Consider the following 17,815-nt stretch of genomic DNA (forward strand, 5'->3'; position numbering starts at 1 on the left):
GGCTTTTTCTTTGCAACTCTGCCTAGAAGGCCAGCATCCCGGAGTCGCCTCTCCACTGTTGACGTTGAGACTGGTGTTTTGCGGGTACTATTTAATGAAGCTGCCAGTTGAGGACTTGTGAGACGTCTGTTTTTCAAACTAGACACTCTAATGTACTTGTCCACTTGCTCAGTTGTGCACCGGGGCCTCCCACTCGTCTTTCTATTCTGGTTAGAGCCAGTTTGTGCTGCTCTGTGAAGGGAGTAGTACCCAGCGTTGTACCAGATCTTCAGTTTCTTGGTAATTTCTCGCATGGAATAGCCTTCATTTCTTAGAACAAGAATAGACTGACAAGTTTCAGAAGAAAGTAATTAAAGTATTTCTGGCCATTTTGAGCCTGTAATCAAACCCACAAATGCTAATGCTCCAGATACTCAACTAGTCTAAAGAAGACCAGTTTTATTGCTTATTTAATCAGTACCACAGTTTTCAGCTGCACTAACATATTTTAAAAAGGGTTTTCTAATGATCAATTAGCCTTTTAAAATGATAAACTTGGATTAGCTAACACAACGTGCCATTGGAACACAGGAGTGATGGTTGCTGATAATGGGCCTCTGTATACCTATGTAGATATTCCATTAAAAAATCTGCCGTTTCCAGCTACAATAGTTATTTACAACATTAACAATGTCAACTCTGTATTTCTGATCAATTTGATGTTATTTTAATGGACAAAGAATGTGTTTTTCTTTCAAAAACAAGGACATTTCTAAGTGACCCCAAACTTTTGAACGGTAATGTATGTTCTGTGACTGCAGTTCTAGCGTAACTCCCAGACTCAGCCGTGAGATTGCATTCCAACAAGTTACTGTAGATCTTTGGCTGTTGGAACCGAATCTGATGTATTTACACCAGAGGAGAACGAGGGCCCCCTTTCATTGAAGCCACAAAGTTCAAGGCTGACCACGGTACTGCAGGCATTGTTTGCCGAAAACAGGATCCTCTATTACAGTGAATGGGAAAATGACAATCTTCGTGATTAATCTTTGTCTAAATAAACATGGTAACAATAATTGCTTATATTATTATTGTATGTTCTTGAATTTATTATTTTAAAATCACACACAGAAGAAGTTATCCGGACAATTTAGTTGCTGATGGCAGCCTGCAGTACCCCCGTCGGCCTTCAAAGTTACTCAATGAGAGGGAGCAGCACTGAGCTAGCCTGCAACGTCACTTCCTGGAGTAGCTCAAACTGCGCATGATATGTTTCCATGAGACGCCATCTTAACCGACTTAATTTAAAAAAATGTTTTTTTTACCCCTTTTTCGTGGTATCCAATTGGTAGTTACAGTCTTGTCTCATCGCTGCAACTCCCGTACGGACTTGGGAGAGGTGAAGGTCGAGAGCCGTGCGTCCTCCGAAACACAACCCAACCAAGCCGCACTGCTTCTTGACACAATGCCCACTTAACCCAGAAGCCAGCCGTACCAGTGTGTCAGAGGAAACCCTGTACACCTGGCAACCGTTTCAGCGTGCACTGCACCCAGCCCGCCACAGGAGTCGCTAGTGCGCGATGGGACAAGGACATCCCTGCCTGCCAAACGCTCCCCTAACCTGGACAACGCTGGGCCAATTGTGTGCCACCCCATGGGTCTCCCGATTGCGGCCGGCTGCAACAGAGTCTGGACTCGAACCCAGAATTTCTAGTGGCACAGCTAGCACTGCGATGCTGTGCCTTAGACAACTGCGCCACTCGGGAGGCCCTTTAACCGACTTAATTTCGCTTCAAATGCGAAATGAAGTCTTCACATAGGAATGAATAGTGTCACGTGATCAATGGCTTTGTCCATTCATATACAGTCATTCAATTACACCCATCTTAAGGCCAGTGCTACTGAAAGGACCTTATGAAGATGTTGAATGAAGTTGTTTCTAATCTTCCTTCCCCAGTCAAAGAACCTTCAGGTGTGAGACTTAGCCCCTCAGTTCAGCCTTTGATAGACTATTTGAAAATGGTTATATATTTTTTGTTATACCCGCCTGATGTTTTCCCCCCAATATGTTGTCATATGCACAGCAGTAGACACAGAATTATTTGTTTCCAGCCTCAACCTGATAAATTAGTCATTTGAATGAAGATAAGATGAATGCCATTCCCCAAAAAATGTAACACAGAGTTCTATTGAGAGGATCATGTTATTGATGGTAGTTAAATACCTCAGTCTTCAACATAGTTTGTTGTAGACCATTTGTTTAATGACTTAAGTAAGTTGGCAGTTGAAGCGAGATCAAATAGCTGAAAGCATGTCTGCCCACAACAACGGTTTGTCTACTGCTCAACTGTTATAATCTGTTTGTTAAATAGCCTACTGATCGAAAGGCCAATTTTGTTTAGCAACTTTGAATTTATGATAAGGTACTTTTTAATCACACAGCCCTTAGAATACCTATTTAAACTGTACCAGCGTCACAGATCTGGGTTTGATTTGTCAGACTGAGTCAGTTTGACATCTCTGGGTTTGACTAGTCAGGCTGCTTGTTCACACAGAGGTTGTCTTTGACTGGCTATAAGGGCAGAGCAACGCACATATTGCACTGACGAGTTATGGAGATGCTGCCTTTACAGTGTATGACTCTTATGTATATACTGTTAATGTTGTCTGAAAACGTTACATGTAAATAATAATTTTATTGTATTGATTTTACAATCATGGAAGGCTGGCTCAAATATACTGGTTCAAAAACATATGTGTCTCCTGTCGTATTTTAGTTTAGCAAAATGGACAATGGCATGTCTAGACACACTATGCAAACACACAAAGTACAGTTGAACAAACAGCCCAAACACACTGTAGTAAAATAAATAGCCAGACTACCTGTATACAATACTGTATGAATTTTATTCAGTTTACCACATACATGGTGGAGCCATTTCCCTGGTTACTGATATGTTTGACCTCAAAATCCCCCAGTCAACCTAGTCGTATGAAAATAACATAATGAGAGTAGATCATTTTTTCTATCTAAATTCTCGGCCAAATATGTGTGTGTTCTTTCTTCCCATACAGGGATGTCTTGGCTCTCTGTAAACAGAGTGATGTCGCTGAACAACTCCTTGGCTTTTTTGCCTGAATAAGGTAGTGTTGTTGCTCCCCCTTCTGCTCAGCATTTCACCCTTTCCCTTACTCTCAAATCATTTGTATATAGGGCTCTCTAAACAACATTTCACTCACTGATAAACAGCTTTGTGTCAAAATGGTGTCATTACAAAGACCTGGTAATGTATCTAGTTAAGCCTCCTAAAGTTTTACATGACATAAAGGTCAATTGAGGAGAAGAGTTTTGAAGGAAGTAGTAAGGGAAGGGAGGACAGACAGTCCCACGATTCAGTCTGTTCTCCCTCCTCCTTCCCCTGAGTAGTTATTTTCACTAGTACCCCTCTCCCCCCCAAAACATCCATTCTGACCCAATGCTGAGGCAGGGGGTGTGGTGTTAGGGCTCAGCCCTCCCTTGTGCAAGTCTGAGGAAGAGGAGAGAGTGGGACAGGGGTACTGAACATCGAGGGAAAACGCAAGTCTTCATCACCTGCCGCAAACAGCTGCTGCGTTGTCCCCTAAGACGCACCGACAGAACCCAGTGAACAGGTAGGTCTGTGACACTTTCACTCTAACTCCCTTGCTGTCTCGTCTAGTCTCAATTCCTATAACAGCCTTCCCACTGGGCACAAACTGGTTGAATCAACAGTTTCCATGTAATTTGTCAACGTATTGTGAAAAATATATGGATTTTAAAAATTCATCAACGGTTGTTTTGAGGGTGAAATTTCAAACACAGGATTATGTCACGGTAACCAAATGTCAACATAGAAAAACCTTGTAATCAAATCAAATGTATTTGTCACACACATGTTTAGCAGCTGTTATTGCGGGTGTAGCGAAATGCTTGTGTTTCTAGCTCCAACAGTGCAGTCATATCTAACAATTCACAACAATACACACAACCTAAAAGTAAAAGAATGGAATGAAAGAATATATAAATATTAGGATGAGCAATGTCAGAGTGGCATAGACAGTATATGAAAATATTTAAACATTATTAAAGTGACTAGTGTTCCATTATTAAAGTGGCCAGTGATTTCAAGTCTATGTATATGGGGTAGCAGCCTCTAAGGCGCAGGGTTACGTAACCCGGGTGGAAGCCACCTAGTGATGGCTGCTTAACAGTCTGATGGCCTTGAGATGGAAGCTGTTCTTTAGTCTCTCGGTCCCAGCTTTGATGCACCTTTACTGGTGAACAGGCAGTGGCTCGGGTGGTTGTTGTCATTGATGATCTTTTTGGCCTTCCTGTGACATCGGGTGCTGTAGGTGTCCTGGAGGACAGGTGGTTTGCCCCCGGTGATGCATTGGGCAGACTGCACCACCCTCTGGAGAGCCCTGCGGTTGCGGGTGGTTACTTTTTGCATAAAATATGTTGAATTTGTACCTTTACATCAATGTCAGATCTTCAACGTTACATCCACTATCATAAAAAAAACTACAGGCTGAGAAGCACCTACTGGAGAATGTTTATATCTACAGCTATAGTACCATTTAGTCTCCCATCCAGGGTTTTAACCAAGCTCAGCCCTGCTTAGCCATGATGTTTAACACTGATTATTGCCAATGTTCTATGATGAGAATGATTGTTGGGAAATCTCTACTTAAAAATAAAATAGATTCATTGTTGTTATTGAAGTCATTCCAAAGGGTAGGGTTAACAGAGCAAATGAAATGTGACCATACTGTATCACTCATAGATCATCAATGATGCTATTTAGGCCTATATACATAGAAGCATTTAATGTGGATTTAAACTTTGATTTGATTTCGTCCGATTCTTTAACTTTTTACTGCAGTGGGCTAAATCAGTGTCTTCAACAAATCTATTTTGAAACAAAAGTATACACCTCACACATATGGTTACGGGCTTATAAAAATAAGACACGTTTTCTACGTCAGATATAGAGTTCAAATGTATTCAATGTTGAGTTTGCAACTCAATATTACACTTTATATACATCACAGAAGACTGAAATATAACAAACTGTTTGACATAGAAACACCAGATATTCACTGTTAATATATATTTATTAATTCTAAAATGATGAAAAATATGAATAACATTCCACCCATGAGGCCAAAGAGGGTGCTTTTGGTCATTGACTGCAGGAAAGGGCTTAGATGTGTGGTTGAGATGGAGACATGAATCCAACATATCAATTATTCATTTGTAGACAAACTGGAATTAAAGCCAGACTAAGTCAGTGGTATAGATGGAACTATCCAAGCAGAAGATGAATCTCCATCAAATGTTGATATTTGGTTGCGTTGACAACCAAATTCAATTCAATATTACTTTTTTAATACGGTGAAAGGCCTGAAGTTAAGGCAAACTACAAACGAATGAAACATTTAACCTTAAAATGAGTAACACATCCCTGGTCACATTTTGAGGTTACTGTAACTATAAATGTCTTCTTATGTTATCATATAAAGCATGCATGTTCAAGACATCATGCATAGGTCATCGCAGGTCTATGATGCCCTACCAATCAAAAAGGCAGTAACTGCTCATAGCGTGGAACTGAGAAAAATGGCTTTTATTTACCTTGGTTTCACAGTAACTTTATGCAGTTACTGCTAACACGACCCCCATTTTCTCCAAAACACAATACAACAGAGGAAGGATACATGTCCACATGATTAAGCATGTATTTAATGTAGGAAAATTACAACTAATTTTCAACCAAATGAGCAGTTACTGCCTTTTTGCTTGGTAGGGCAGTATGGAGAAATTCACAATTGCTGTAATAATCTGTGCAGTATCGCAAATGTTATTGATCACTTGCACCATGTCATTTGGTTCTGCTATTAGATGGAGCACAGTGATAAACAAAATATCTGACATTGTATTCCCATTTGAACTTGCTTGAAAGCACAGCGAAAACTTAACCAAACATCAAACATTGTTTTACCATTGGAATTTGGTTGTGCTTTTAGATGGTTGAAGGCATAATGATAACACATTGGGAATTCAACTATCTTTTGGCTGTCTCTTTTGAGTGGGTGAATATAGGTTGTAATCTCATTGATCAACCTCTCAACCAAATATGACCCAGTTATCCATGTTGAAATGACGTGGTGTGCCCTGTGGGTTTATCTCCTCTATATGAATTGACGTTATGCTTTGTGTACTGTATGTGTAGTTACTTTCTGGATATTTAGGTCAGTCTGTGCGTCTGTGTTTTTATCCATCTATTTTTCTCATTCTATGTACTTGTGCAAATTTCATGGATGATTGATGTTTAAATGAGCGAAGCTACATTACTATATTTGTACATGTTATTACTATATTTGTTTTATACTGTTTGTGTGCTGCTCTAGGCCAGTTGCTAAGAGAATAAGAAGGGCACTTCAGTGTTAAATCAAACAGTTCTCGAGAGCAGCATGGTTTATGTCAGTTTAGACCCCCCCGGTGTTTATATTCAGATTGCTGAACAGACTACAGGTTGAACAGAGGGTGTTATGCCTTTAAATGATGACATTTCTGCTCTCTGCACATCACTGGGAGTTGAAACTTAAAATGCCAATGGTGCCTAACCCTGTTAGTTTTATGAAGGTAATTCTAAACTATATTTTATGAATGATGGTACAGTATGTACTGATAATGGCTACTAAAGATAGAACTATCCCTCTCCTCTCCACACACCTACACATCTTTTTCCTCTCTAGCACACAAATGCTGTAAACACACACACGCACACGTGTCACACACACAGGGTGGCAGGTAGCCTAGCGGTTCGCGTGTTGGGCCAGTAACCAAAAGGTCGCTAGTTTGAATCCCTGAGCTGGCAAGTTGAAAAATCTGGTGATGTGCCATAGAGCAAGGCATCTAATTGCTCCAGGGTCACCATTGATAATGGCAGAGCCTGGTTCTGACCTCACTCTCTGAGGGTCTCTCTGGGATATGCAAAAAAACACATTTCCAATTCACAGGTGTATTAATACACAATTGTGCATGTGTGAAAGAGGACCAATATAAGCCCCCACCAAATGATTATACTTTGTCCTCCTCCTCTGACCACGTGTCTTGCCACATGGGAAAAGAGAGATGGTTGATGTTTTATGTAGGCCCATGTATGTCTGCCAACTATGCTACTGCTTTCCATGGATCCATCAATGATGGATGATAATCAAACTAACAACGTTATTTGCTCTTGCTCTTTAGATATTTGTGTAGGAGTTCTTGCCGTTGGAACCCCCTTATCTCCATTATCCACCTTCTTTATAAGTCCCATACAGTATATTGGACATGGAGGCGGGACCTGATGAGGGAGCAGTGGGGGCTGCGTCTGCCAACGAGGCCTCCGAGACGACCCCCAGCGACACGTCGTCAGGCACACCGACCAGTCAGCAGCTAGCTGCTATTGAGGATGAAGAAGTCCTGAATAAACTGGTGGGGCACTCGCGGTGCGTACTTCACATAGACATGCAGTAGTTGGGTTGATTTTGGACTTCTCATCTATTGGTTTCTGCGTGTGTTTACCTCTGACAGTTGGATAAGGCTGTGGATTTTGATGAAAAGCGAATGATCCGCACTGCATTGAGGGACCTGCTCAAGAAGAAGAGAGGTAAGGTCAGAGAGAACTTCAATGTGAAATTTGACAGGATCACATCTTTCGTTTCTCACTCTCCCAGCTCTTCTAGTACCTATAACTACTGACAATCGTTTCTAATGTCTACTCGCAGTCCTTCTTCTATACGACAATGCTATTTCTCCCTCTACTTCTCTCCTCCTCTCTAAAGAGAAGCGAGAGAAAGAGCGGGGGTCACGGCAAGATGACCTGAGACAGCAGGCTTTGAGTAAAGCAGGCACAGGACGAATGGGAATGAACAGAGGCCAGACCAGCAATCACCAGCCTAAATCCCACAGTGAGTATCATATCCTCACCAGGACACATCACACACACACACACACGCGTGCCACACACAAACACACATAAACACACACGCACACACACTTCAAGCTTCAAGCTTTCAAATCAAAGTGGAATTGCGAGAGATTAACTTTTCCCCTACTCAAAATCACTCCCTGTCTCTTTCTTGCTATCCCCTTCTGTTTCTCTACAGTGCACAGCCAATTTCCTGCATCAACCACCAGCTCCTTGTCTAAGACACCTAGCAGGTGAGTCATTGAGCTAACAGTCAGCCATGCTTCACGTGTGATTGATCAAATTCTGCATGTGTATGTCTGTTCAGCACAGTGACACTAAGAATGTGTTAAATAACGTGTTTATCCTCTCTCCCTAGCATGGCCAACCCAGCTATCACAACAGCCCATCAGTCTTCCCCTGTCGCTGCAGCACCCAACATGAAAAATGTCAAGCAGATGTTACTGGATTGGTGCAGGGCCAAAACCGAACCATATGAGGTAAGCATTTGAGGTCTCTCTGTAAAGGAGTGTACGTTCACTAAATGTTGCTTGTCATACAAAAGCTGGCCTCAATCTTAGTTAGGAAAGATGTCAACAACTTCAGTTCCAGTTATGATGTTTAATGGCAAATGATGTTGAATACTGTTTGTAAGTGTGTGTGTGTGGTTTTGTTGCATGAACGACACATGTACAGAGTTATTATCGGTAAGGAAACAAGAAAAGACAAGGTGCGCCAGGGGGAAATATGTTGCTGCCTTCAAGAAGTTTGGACAGGTTCTGACCGAAGGATATGCAAAAACATATCTACTCATGCACAGAAACAGGTGAGTGAGGTAGCACTCAGAACAGCAGGGAATATTATACAGCTGCCCCCAATGACATAGGCATATTTGTAATTCAATTTAAAGTTCCCACAGAGTTCTGGGAGGCTGTACATGATTAACTCAACCAACACTGGAGCTGGTCAAGTATAGGTAAGGGCTGTGATAAAGAGTTCCTCGGCGTTGGGAGGATTTGCCCAGCTAACAATTCTAGGGAGAGAGAACATTTTTGTAATGTTACCAGTCATGTTGCCCTAATGTTTGAGTGTCCAGTTTTCTGTTAGTTAGGGGAACATTCTATCTATGTTAGTAAAAACCTTCTGAGATCCTTTTTAGCATGTTTTGTCATTGAAGTTAGGAGAACATTCCCTTAATGTCAAGCAGACGTTATCTAGAACATGTTTACAATGTTCTCAGAATATACAACGTTAATGTTCTATATGCGTTTCATGGGACCTTGCAAGAACATGTGTCTAGTTTTCTGAGCATTAGGAAAATATTCCATCAACGTCACATCAAACATACACAGAACATGGTTGCCATGTTCTCAGAATATAAGATAATAATGTTCTAGACACATTTCAAGGGAATATTGCAAGAACATTTCTGTGTATTAGTTGTCAGGACATCACGTGATGGAACCAAAAAAACGTTCTCCCCAAAAAGTAACATGCCTTGTTACTGTTGCTGAGCCAATCAAGGCCCTGATTGGTGAACCACTGATCCATTCACAGCTCTTTGTTTGTTGGCAATGGATAATCACACAGTTTTTTTAATTTACATATTTGACACACATATTCACAATGTGCATGTTAATTTATACAGTCATTATTATTAAATAAAAGCACTGTGTGAGTATCCCTAACCTTGCCAACAGACAAAGAGCTATGAGTGGTTCACCAATCAGGGCCTTGATTGGCTCGACAACAGTAACAAGGCGTGTTACTTTTTGGGGAGAACGTTTCTTTGGTTCCATCAGGTGTTGTCCTGACAACTGATACACAGAAATGTTCCTACAACGTTCCCATAAAACATGTCTAGAACATTAATATCTTACATTCTGAGATAAGTTATATTTGACATTAAGGGAATGGTCTCTTGGAAACATTTCAGGCACATCACAAGAACTTTCCTATGAAAATACTAGTTAATGACCTAATGAGACTCATAAAAGGGAACGTTCTCTAAAGTTGTGTTAGTTGTTAGCTGGGGGTTCTCAACCGTGGCTGCTCCATTGGCAACAGTGTTAGGAGGTCTAGGATTGCATGGGAGGAGTCCACACTGTCTGTGTGGGTGTAGTTATCTGCGCTCTCTCCTGCCTGGCTTAGACAGACCCTGAGGGGCAGAGGACGGAGGCCTCCGGGCAGCTGCCCCTTGAAGACACTGTTGGCTGGTCTTGTAGCTCTGTTACTATGAGGCCACAGAATGTGGGGCAATTTACTGCAGCACTGGAGTCCTCAGGCTTGGAGGAACCCGGAGGTAGTGCAGTGGTGGATGTCGGAAGAAGCCGGCGCTCAGGGTTTGAGTCAGGGAGGTGGTCGGTAGGGCCCTCAACAGCCCAACCCAGCGCAGAACATACTGCGACGGGAGTCTCTGGTGGGCCCGGGTCCACAGGCTGAGTAGGGGTGATTACGTGCGGGTTGTCTGAATCTATCAGGGACTGGCCCTTTTAAAGTTTTGGAGAGGCAGTCCTTGCAGGTGCACGTATCGGTGCTTCCAAGGGGCAGCTGGGAAGGCCCTAGGAGCTGGACAACATCCCACTCTATTTGGAGGGCCAACTTCTCCTCTGGGCCCTGTAGACCGAGTTGGTAGACCGAGTTGGTGTCCCACCTTCAAGAGAATGATGGTTCTCTCTGAACCATCATCCAGTAGGGCGAAGGTTTCCACTGACTTTATGTTGTTCCAGAGTGGGAGGACCTTCAGGGGGACTCGACTGGAGTGGCTAGACTAGTTGAGGTGAACGTTAGTGATGGCTCTGTGTCATGGTCATGTCGTGTAGGATAGTCAGGTGCAAGTGTCCTCAGGCTAGACAGGATTTCCTAAGGGTGCAGTCTTCTGGTTTGTGGCCTCTTCCACAACGCCAGCAGTAGCCTTTTTCCTGGACCCATGTAGCCCATTGAGCAGGGTTCAACTTAATGAGGTCTGTGCAGGAGTTTAGGAAGGGCTCCTCAGAACTACAGTAAGGGCAGAAAGGCTTGTACTTACTCCTCCTGGGTGTGGAAGTAGAACCGGAGTTAGGGAATGAAGATCTGCATGTTAGAGAAGAAACACTCTCTGTCTCCTGTTCACTGTTGAGGTAGATGGTAGCCTTGAATAGCCTGGGACTTATTTGCGAGCCACTGTGCGAAATCCAGTAGTGTGTATATTTGGTCTGTGCCACTGATGATGCCCCGGGATATATAGTTTCTCAGCAAAACTGTCTCTGTAGCTGGAGGGAAGCTTGGTGAGCAGTGTGTGAATGTGGGAACCACAACTTAGTTCAGATCTAGATGACCCGGTCATGGTGCTTAACATCCACATTAGTGTGTAGGCAGCTGAAGCGAAATCTTCAAACCCCTGGGTGATGCCGGGATTGACAGCAGGACAGTTCAGGATAGCCTTTAGTTCTCCATGGACCAGTTTTCTGGGTTTTACGGTACCTCTGCTAAAGGGCCTGCTTAGACTTGATATATGGTGTTGGGTCATTCACATACCGTTTAGCCACCTGGTAGGTGCTGGGAAGCTTTGGGGATCCAGCAGTACCTGTTATTTGTATTCCTTTGTTAGGTGCCGATGTCTGCCAAGTACACTGTCCAGTCCCTTCTTTAACATGACAAAGTCACTCTCCTTGCCGGAGCTGAAGATGGTGTATTAGGCTTGGGTATCCCGTAGAATGGCGTAATGGCCATCTCCATTATGCGGCATAGGTGGCATAGGCTGAGGCTGAGGCTGAGGTACAAATGGAGGCACTGGATACTGTGGTACTATCTGCAGACAGTAGGGTGGCACTGGATACTGTGGTGCTATCTGCAGACAGTAGGGTGGCACTGGATACTGTGGTACTATCTGCAGACAGTAGGGTGGCACTGGATACTGTGGCACGGGATATGGTGCAGGAGCCTGTGGCTGAGGAGCTGGTTGTGGCCCGGGTTGAGGAGCTGGCTGTGGCCCGGGTTGAGGAGCTGGCTGTGGCCTGGGTTGAGGAGCTGGCTGTGGCCCGGGTTGAGGAGCTGGTTGTGGCCCGGGTTGAGGAGCTGGCTGTGCCTCGGGTTGAGGAGCTGGCTGTGGCCCGGGTTGTGGCGCTGGTTGTGGCCTGGGCTGAGGTGACTTGGCAGGTTGCGCTGGATCTAGGGGCTGTGACCCAGGACGTGGAGGTGTCTGGGCATGCTGAGCTGGACCTATCGGTGATGCTGGCCAGGATGGCTGGAATGGCTGGGGCCCGGGCTGAGGAGCTGGAACCAGCTGTGTCAGTTCAACTTGAGTAGTTCTCACTGGGGAGTGAATTGGGCTGACTTCCAGGATGAGTGTTTGATAGGGTTGGGAATAGGCTCCAGGTGAGGAAAGCTGTTGTATTGCAAGATGTATGAGGGATATTCGTATAGGCTGTTGATATAAGGATATGTGTACAGTCGTAGCCAAAAGTTTTGAGAATGACACAAATATTAATTTCCACAACGTCTGCTGCCTCAGTGTCTTTAGCTATTTTTGTCATATGTTACTATGGAATACTGAAGTATAATTACAAGCATTTTATAAGTGGCAAAGGCTTTTATTGACAATTACATGAAGTTGATGCAAAGAGTGAATATTTGCAGTGTTGACACTTTTTTTTCAAGACCTCTGCAATCCGCCCTGGCATGCTGTCAATTAACTTCTGGGCCACATCCTGACTGATGGCAGCCCATTCTTGCATAATCAATGCTTGGAGTTTGTCAGAATTTGTGGGGTTTTGTTTGTCCACCCGCCTCTTGAGGATTGACCACAAGTTCTCAATGGGATTAAGATCTGGGGAGTTTCCTGGCCCTGGACCCAAAATATTGATGTTTTGTTCCCTGGGCCACTAAGTTATCACTTTTGCCTTATGGCAAGGTGCTCCATTATGCTGGAAAAGGCATTGTTCATCACCAAACTGGTCCTGGATGGTTGGGAGAAGTTGCTCTCGGAGGATTCTTTATTCATGGCTGTGTTCTTAGGCAAAATTGTGAGTGAGCCCACTCCCTTGGCTGAGAAGCAACCCCACACATGAATGGTCTCAGGATGCTTTTCTGTTGGCATGACACAGGACTGATGGTAGCGCTCACCTTGTCTTCTCCGGACAAGCTTTTTCTGGATGCCCCAAATAATCGGAAAGGGGATTCAACAGAGAAAATGACTTTACCCCAGTCCTCAGCAGTCCAATCCCTGTACCTTTTGCAGAATATCAGTCTGTCCCTGATGTTTTTCCTGGAGAGAAGTGGCTTCTTTGCTGCCCTTCTTGACACCAGGCCATCCTCCAAAAGTCTTTACCTCACTGTCCGTGCAGATGCACTCACACCTGCCTGCTGCCATTCCTGTGCAAGCTCTGTACTGGTGGTGTCCCGATCCCGCAGCTGAATCAACTTTAGGTGATGGTCCTGGCGCTTCCTGGACTTTCTTGGGCGCCCTGAATTGAACCGCTCTCCTTGAAGTTCTTGATGATCTGATAAATGGTTGATTTAGGTGCATTCTTACTGACAGCAATATCCTTGCCTGTGAAGCCCTTTTTGTGCAAAGCAATGATGACGGCATGTGTTTCCTTGCAGGTAACCATGGTTGACAGAGGAAGAACAATGATTCCAAGCACCACCCTCCTTTTGAAGCTTCCAGTCTGTTATTCGAACTCAATCAGTATGACAGAGTGATCTCCAGCCTTGTCCTCGTCAACACACACCTGTGTTAACGAGAGAATCACTGACATGATGTCAGCTGGTCCTTTTGTGGCAGGGCTGAAATGCAGTGGAAATGTTTTTGGGGGATTCAGTTCATTTGCATGGCAAATCACTCTTCATAACCTACTTGAGTTTATGCATTTCGCCATCATACAAACTGAGGCAGCAGACTTTGTAAAAATGTATATTTGTGTCATTCTTCAAACCTTTGGCCACGACTGTACTTGTGGGGGTAGGGCGCTCGTGCTACGTTGCCCATAACAACTGAGAGTTCCTTCATCTGCTTGCTCATGTCCATAACACATGCCTCCATTCATCACTATCTCTCGTCCTCATATTCTCCTGGACGTGGGGAGTTGAATAGTTGATGCAGGTCCCCTGGCTGGTAGTGCTGAGCAATTGGTGCTTTTTGAGGTCGGTTCAGTTTGAGTTTGATTGTAAAAAAAAGATTCACGTTTTTTGATTTTGGTTTCGATAATATTTTTAAACATTAAATGCACTATGCATTATGTGGGTTGAATACTGTAACAACGCAAAATAAAACAATTAACAAAAGTCCCATGATGGTAGTGACTGCCCATTACTGCTTATCACTTATTAACCATCATTTAATCACATTACAAATATGTCAATTGTTGTGTGTATTACATTTGTTTTATTTGATGACTACTCTATAGAGCTGCTGCCTATGCTGTCTGACAAAATCATTATTTTAGTAGTGCTTCAAAGTAAATAAGGCATACTTTTATGACTGCTGAATACCAAATATTAATCAGTTAGATATTGTATATTCAGTTACAGATACCTCACGAAGCAACTCCCTCTCGATCGCATGTCTTTTGTCTCTTATCTCCCTTTCATTGTCTGCCCCACAGAGACCGGACAAGTAAGTATGCAATGAATTATGATCATTGTTGTTAATTACCACTTTTTTTGTGCACTAAACTATGTAGAATATTGGCCTGTTGCAAACTACAACTCCCGACTACGTTGCACAGTCCGGGCTTGATCTGATTTGTCTCTAGAGAGTCTGCACATTGAGCTCACAGAAAAAAAACGAACAAAATGGAATTCAAATAATTGAACCAATGTAGGTCAATTAGTTGTTTAAAAAAAAATACAAAAACAGAAATTTCAGTTCAGCACTACTGACTGATGCCGCTGTTGTTGTCATGTTGGATGGCTCCATCATCGCTGGTGGAACGTGGTGATTTTTATTTTCAAATGTTTTATTTAACTACTGTAGGCATGCCAGTTAGGAACAAATTCTTATTTACAATGATGGCTACCCCGGCCAAACCCTAACCCGGACGACACTGCGCAGCCTTATGGGACTCCCAATCCCAGCCGGATGTGATACAGTCTGGAATCAAACCAGGGTCTGTAGTGACACCTCTAGCACTGAGAGGCAGTGCCTTAGACCACCGTGAACACTAGGGAGCCCTTGATGTGGAGAGAAAATCAACACATAGTCATCCAGATGTGTCAGACTCACCGGGCCATGCTGGGACGGGGACTCTGTGTTGGCCGTTGTTTTCCATCATAATAGTTACTGGAGTATGCCTTAGCGTAGCTGATGTACTAATCCGTCTCTAGGGACCACTTGTAAAGGAGCATATGCTCACTAAATGTTGCTAGTCATACAAAAGCTGGCCTCAATCTTAGTTAGGAAAGATGTCAACAACTCCAGTTCCAGACAGTTATGATGTCTAATGGCAAATGATGTTGAATACTGTGTGTTTGTGTGTGTGTGTGTGGTTTTGTTGCATGAATGCACACATGTACAAAGTTATTATCAGTAAAGAAACAACAAAAGGCAAGGTGCACCAGGGGGAAATGTGTTGAGCACTCAACAAGTTCGGGCAGGTTCTCACCGGAGGATATGCAAATGTTGTGCATAAACAGGATGCCACCCAGAACGGCAGGGAATATGAACACTCTCCATCTTATGTCTACATGAATGTCCTGTTGTGTCCCCAGCATACCAACCTTACTTCACTATATAATTGTCTTTGTAAATCCACACTCTCCCTGCTCTCTTTGTTTTTCTCTTTCTCTCTCCCTTCCTCCCTTATTCCATGCAGGGGGTGGAAATCCACAACTTCTCCTCTAGTTGGAGTGATGGCATAGCGTTCTGTGCGCTGGTGCACAGGTTCTTCCCAGATGCATTTGAGTACTCCATCCTCAACCCCAACGCACGCAAGGACAACTTTGAGCTGGCCTTCAGCACTGCAGAGTAAGTTCCCTGTATATGTTCTAAACAAACATTGAAACACACACATAGCCACAGAAACCTACTCTGACAAAATGCGCTTTCTCCTACTTTATGCACATGAAGGCCCCAAGGGCTGTGCAGGGATAGATTAAACTTGACAAAAACACTTTTTTTAACTCCCCTGTAGTGTCCTCTAGCTCAACTGCCAGTAGATCCTGCCTGGGGACATAATGATTGTGATTGCTCAGGCCTGTGTCTCTCTCCTCTTCTCTCTTTTGGCTGCAGGAGGCTGGCAGATTGCCCCCCTCTGCTGGACGTTGAAGACTTGCTGCGGATGAATGAGCCTGACTGGAAGTGTGTGTACACATACATCCAGGAGTTCTACCGATGCCTGGTGGAGAAGGGCCTAGTTAAAACTAAAAAGAAACTCTAAATACACTGTTTCACAATATACTTAAATACATGTTGCGTCCACGTGCCATGGGGAGGGGATATAAACGTTTGCAATTTGCTGCAGCAGCTTGTAAGCACATAGCTGGGATTTTGATTATTTGTGTGTGGGTGTCTTTGTATTGGTTTGTGTGTGCTTACACTTATCTGTGTATGTTTTCAGAAGACAGTTGGCACTGAGGATCAGTACATTCCACTGAGATTACACATCTACATTAATCTCAGTCAGAGCCATAGTGAATTTGTGAATGGTCTTTTGGGGTGCTGAGGTGCTGTGCCCTGACTATAATGCCTTTTTGTGTGTAGGCTATGTATGGATTAAAGATACTGTGCATGAGGTCAAATATAATGTGAATGATGTGATTTGATTTGTGAACATTTATTTTGTTCTGATCACATTTTAGAGTAGGCCTAGCCTACCACATTTCTATTATGGGGAACCCATACCATTTTCAGCCTGAAAGAGGATTGTTGCCCAATCATTACCGTGTTTGGTAACTGTCAAAAAATTGCAAATATCGCTGAAGTCTATTCTAAGGCTGTGGCTCACAGTAAGACTGATTCATTCGAAACTACTCGGGACCACCATGTGCTCAGGGACAGACTAGAATCATACTATATAAACACCGAGTTGCAATATCTTTATTTTCATTGTGAATGGGTTGGGGGGGGGGTAATTTACTCTTCTGCTTGCTTGCACCTGCTCTAGCAAGTTGGTTTGGTACTTTTCCGCCAGCTAACTATACCACAGGTCAATATAGTCTGCAAGTCTAACTGTATATCCTGCCCTCTATCTACCATTCACAGTGACAATAGTGGTAGGGGGATCGTTTGTCCTGATCTACAATAGGTTAACTAGCCAAACATACAATTATTCAAAGCTGCATACATTTTCAATATAAATCCACAAGAACAAGGAGGAATAGCTGATTGGCAGTGAAGAGGCCAGGTGTGTCATTGTGTATGAAAGAACAGTGAAGACATGAAACATGCAGCTCAAAAGCTCCCCTGTTGATCTTGTTTAGGGACAATAACATTATCTAGTGTAGCCTAGAATGCCACAATGCAATGAATACTTGTATTATGGTGAGTACAAGTGAGAACAAAATTCTACTCTAAGCTGTAAACTGCAGTAAAAATGTAATTTGAATAATGGCGTAACGCCCTGTGATTTAAATGTTTTATTCCATTCATTCCATTTGGATCAGTTGTGGGTGTACCCTCGACAGTTTATAAGGTCTAGAAAGGGACAGTAGCAGGCCAGTCTGGCTGTATTTTGATTTTGTGATACTGAAATGCACTGTCTGTTGCAAATCATCATTCTCCCAACAAGTCGTCCTATAATAATACATATCCTCCCAGAAGGCCCAGTTATTCAGTAAAGCTTAAAGGCCCAGTGCAGTCAAAACCTAGATTTTCCTGTGTTTTATGTATATTTGCACACTCTGAGGTTTGAATAACACTGTGAAATTGTTGAAACTTTTGT

General features: G+C 43.2%; 1 protein-coding gene across 1 annotated transcript; it reads left to right on the top strand.

Moving 5' to 3' along the window:
- The first annotated feature begins 3,323 nt into the window (after positions 1–3,323).
- Positions 3,324–16,678, top strand: LOC100194678 (smoothelin-like protein 1). Its single transcript, XM_014131266.2, has 8 exons — positions 3,324–3,630; positions 7,317–7,480; positions 7,580–7,655; positions 7,831–7,956; positions 8,155–8,209; positions 8,335–8,455; positions 15,749–15,900; positions 16,165–16,678. Exons 2-8 carry the CDS (start codon positions 7,337–7,339, stop codon positions 16,310–16,312), a joined length of 822 nt encoding a protein of 273 aa, XP_013986741.1. The 5' UTR covers positions 3,324–3,630; positions 7,317–7,336; the 3' UTR covers positions 16,313–16,678.
- Positions 16,679–17,815: the final 1,137 nt, after the last annotated feature.

Source organism: Salmo salar, chromosome ssa01 (genome assembly GCF_905237065.1).
Source record: "Salmo salar chromosome ssa01, Ssal_v3.1, whole genome shotgun sequence".
Lineage (NCBI taxonomy): Eukaryota > Metazoa > Chordata > Actinopteri > Salmoniformes > Salmonidae > Salmo > Salmo salar.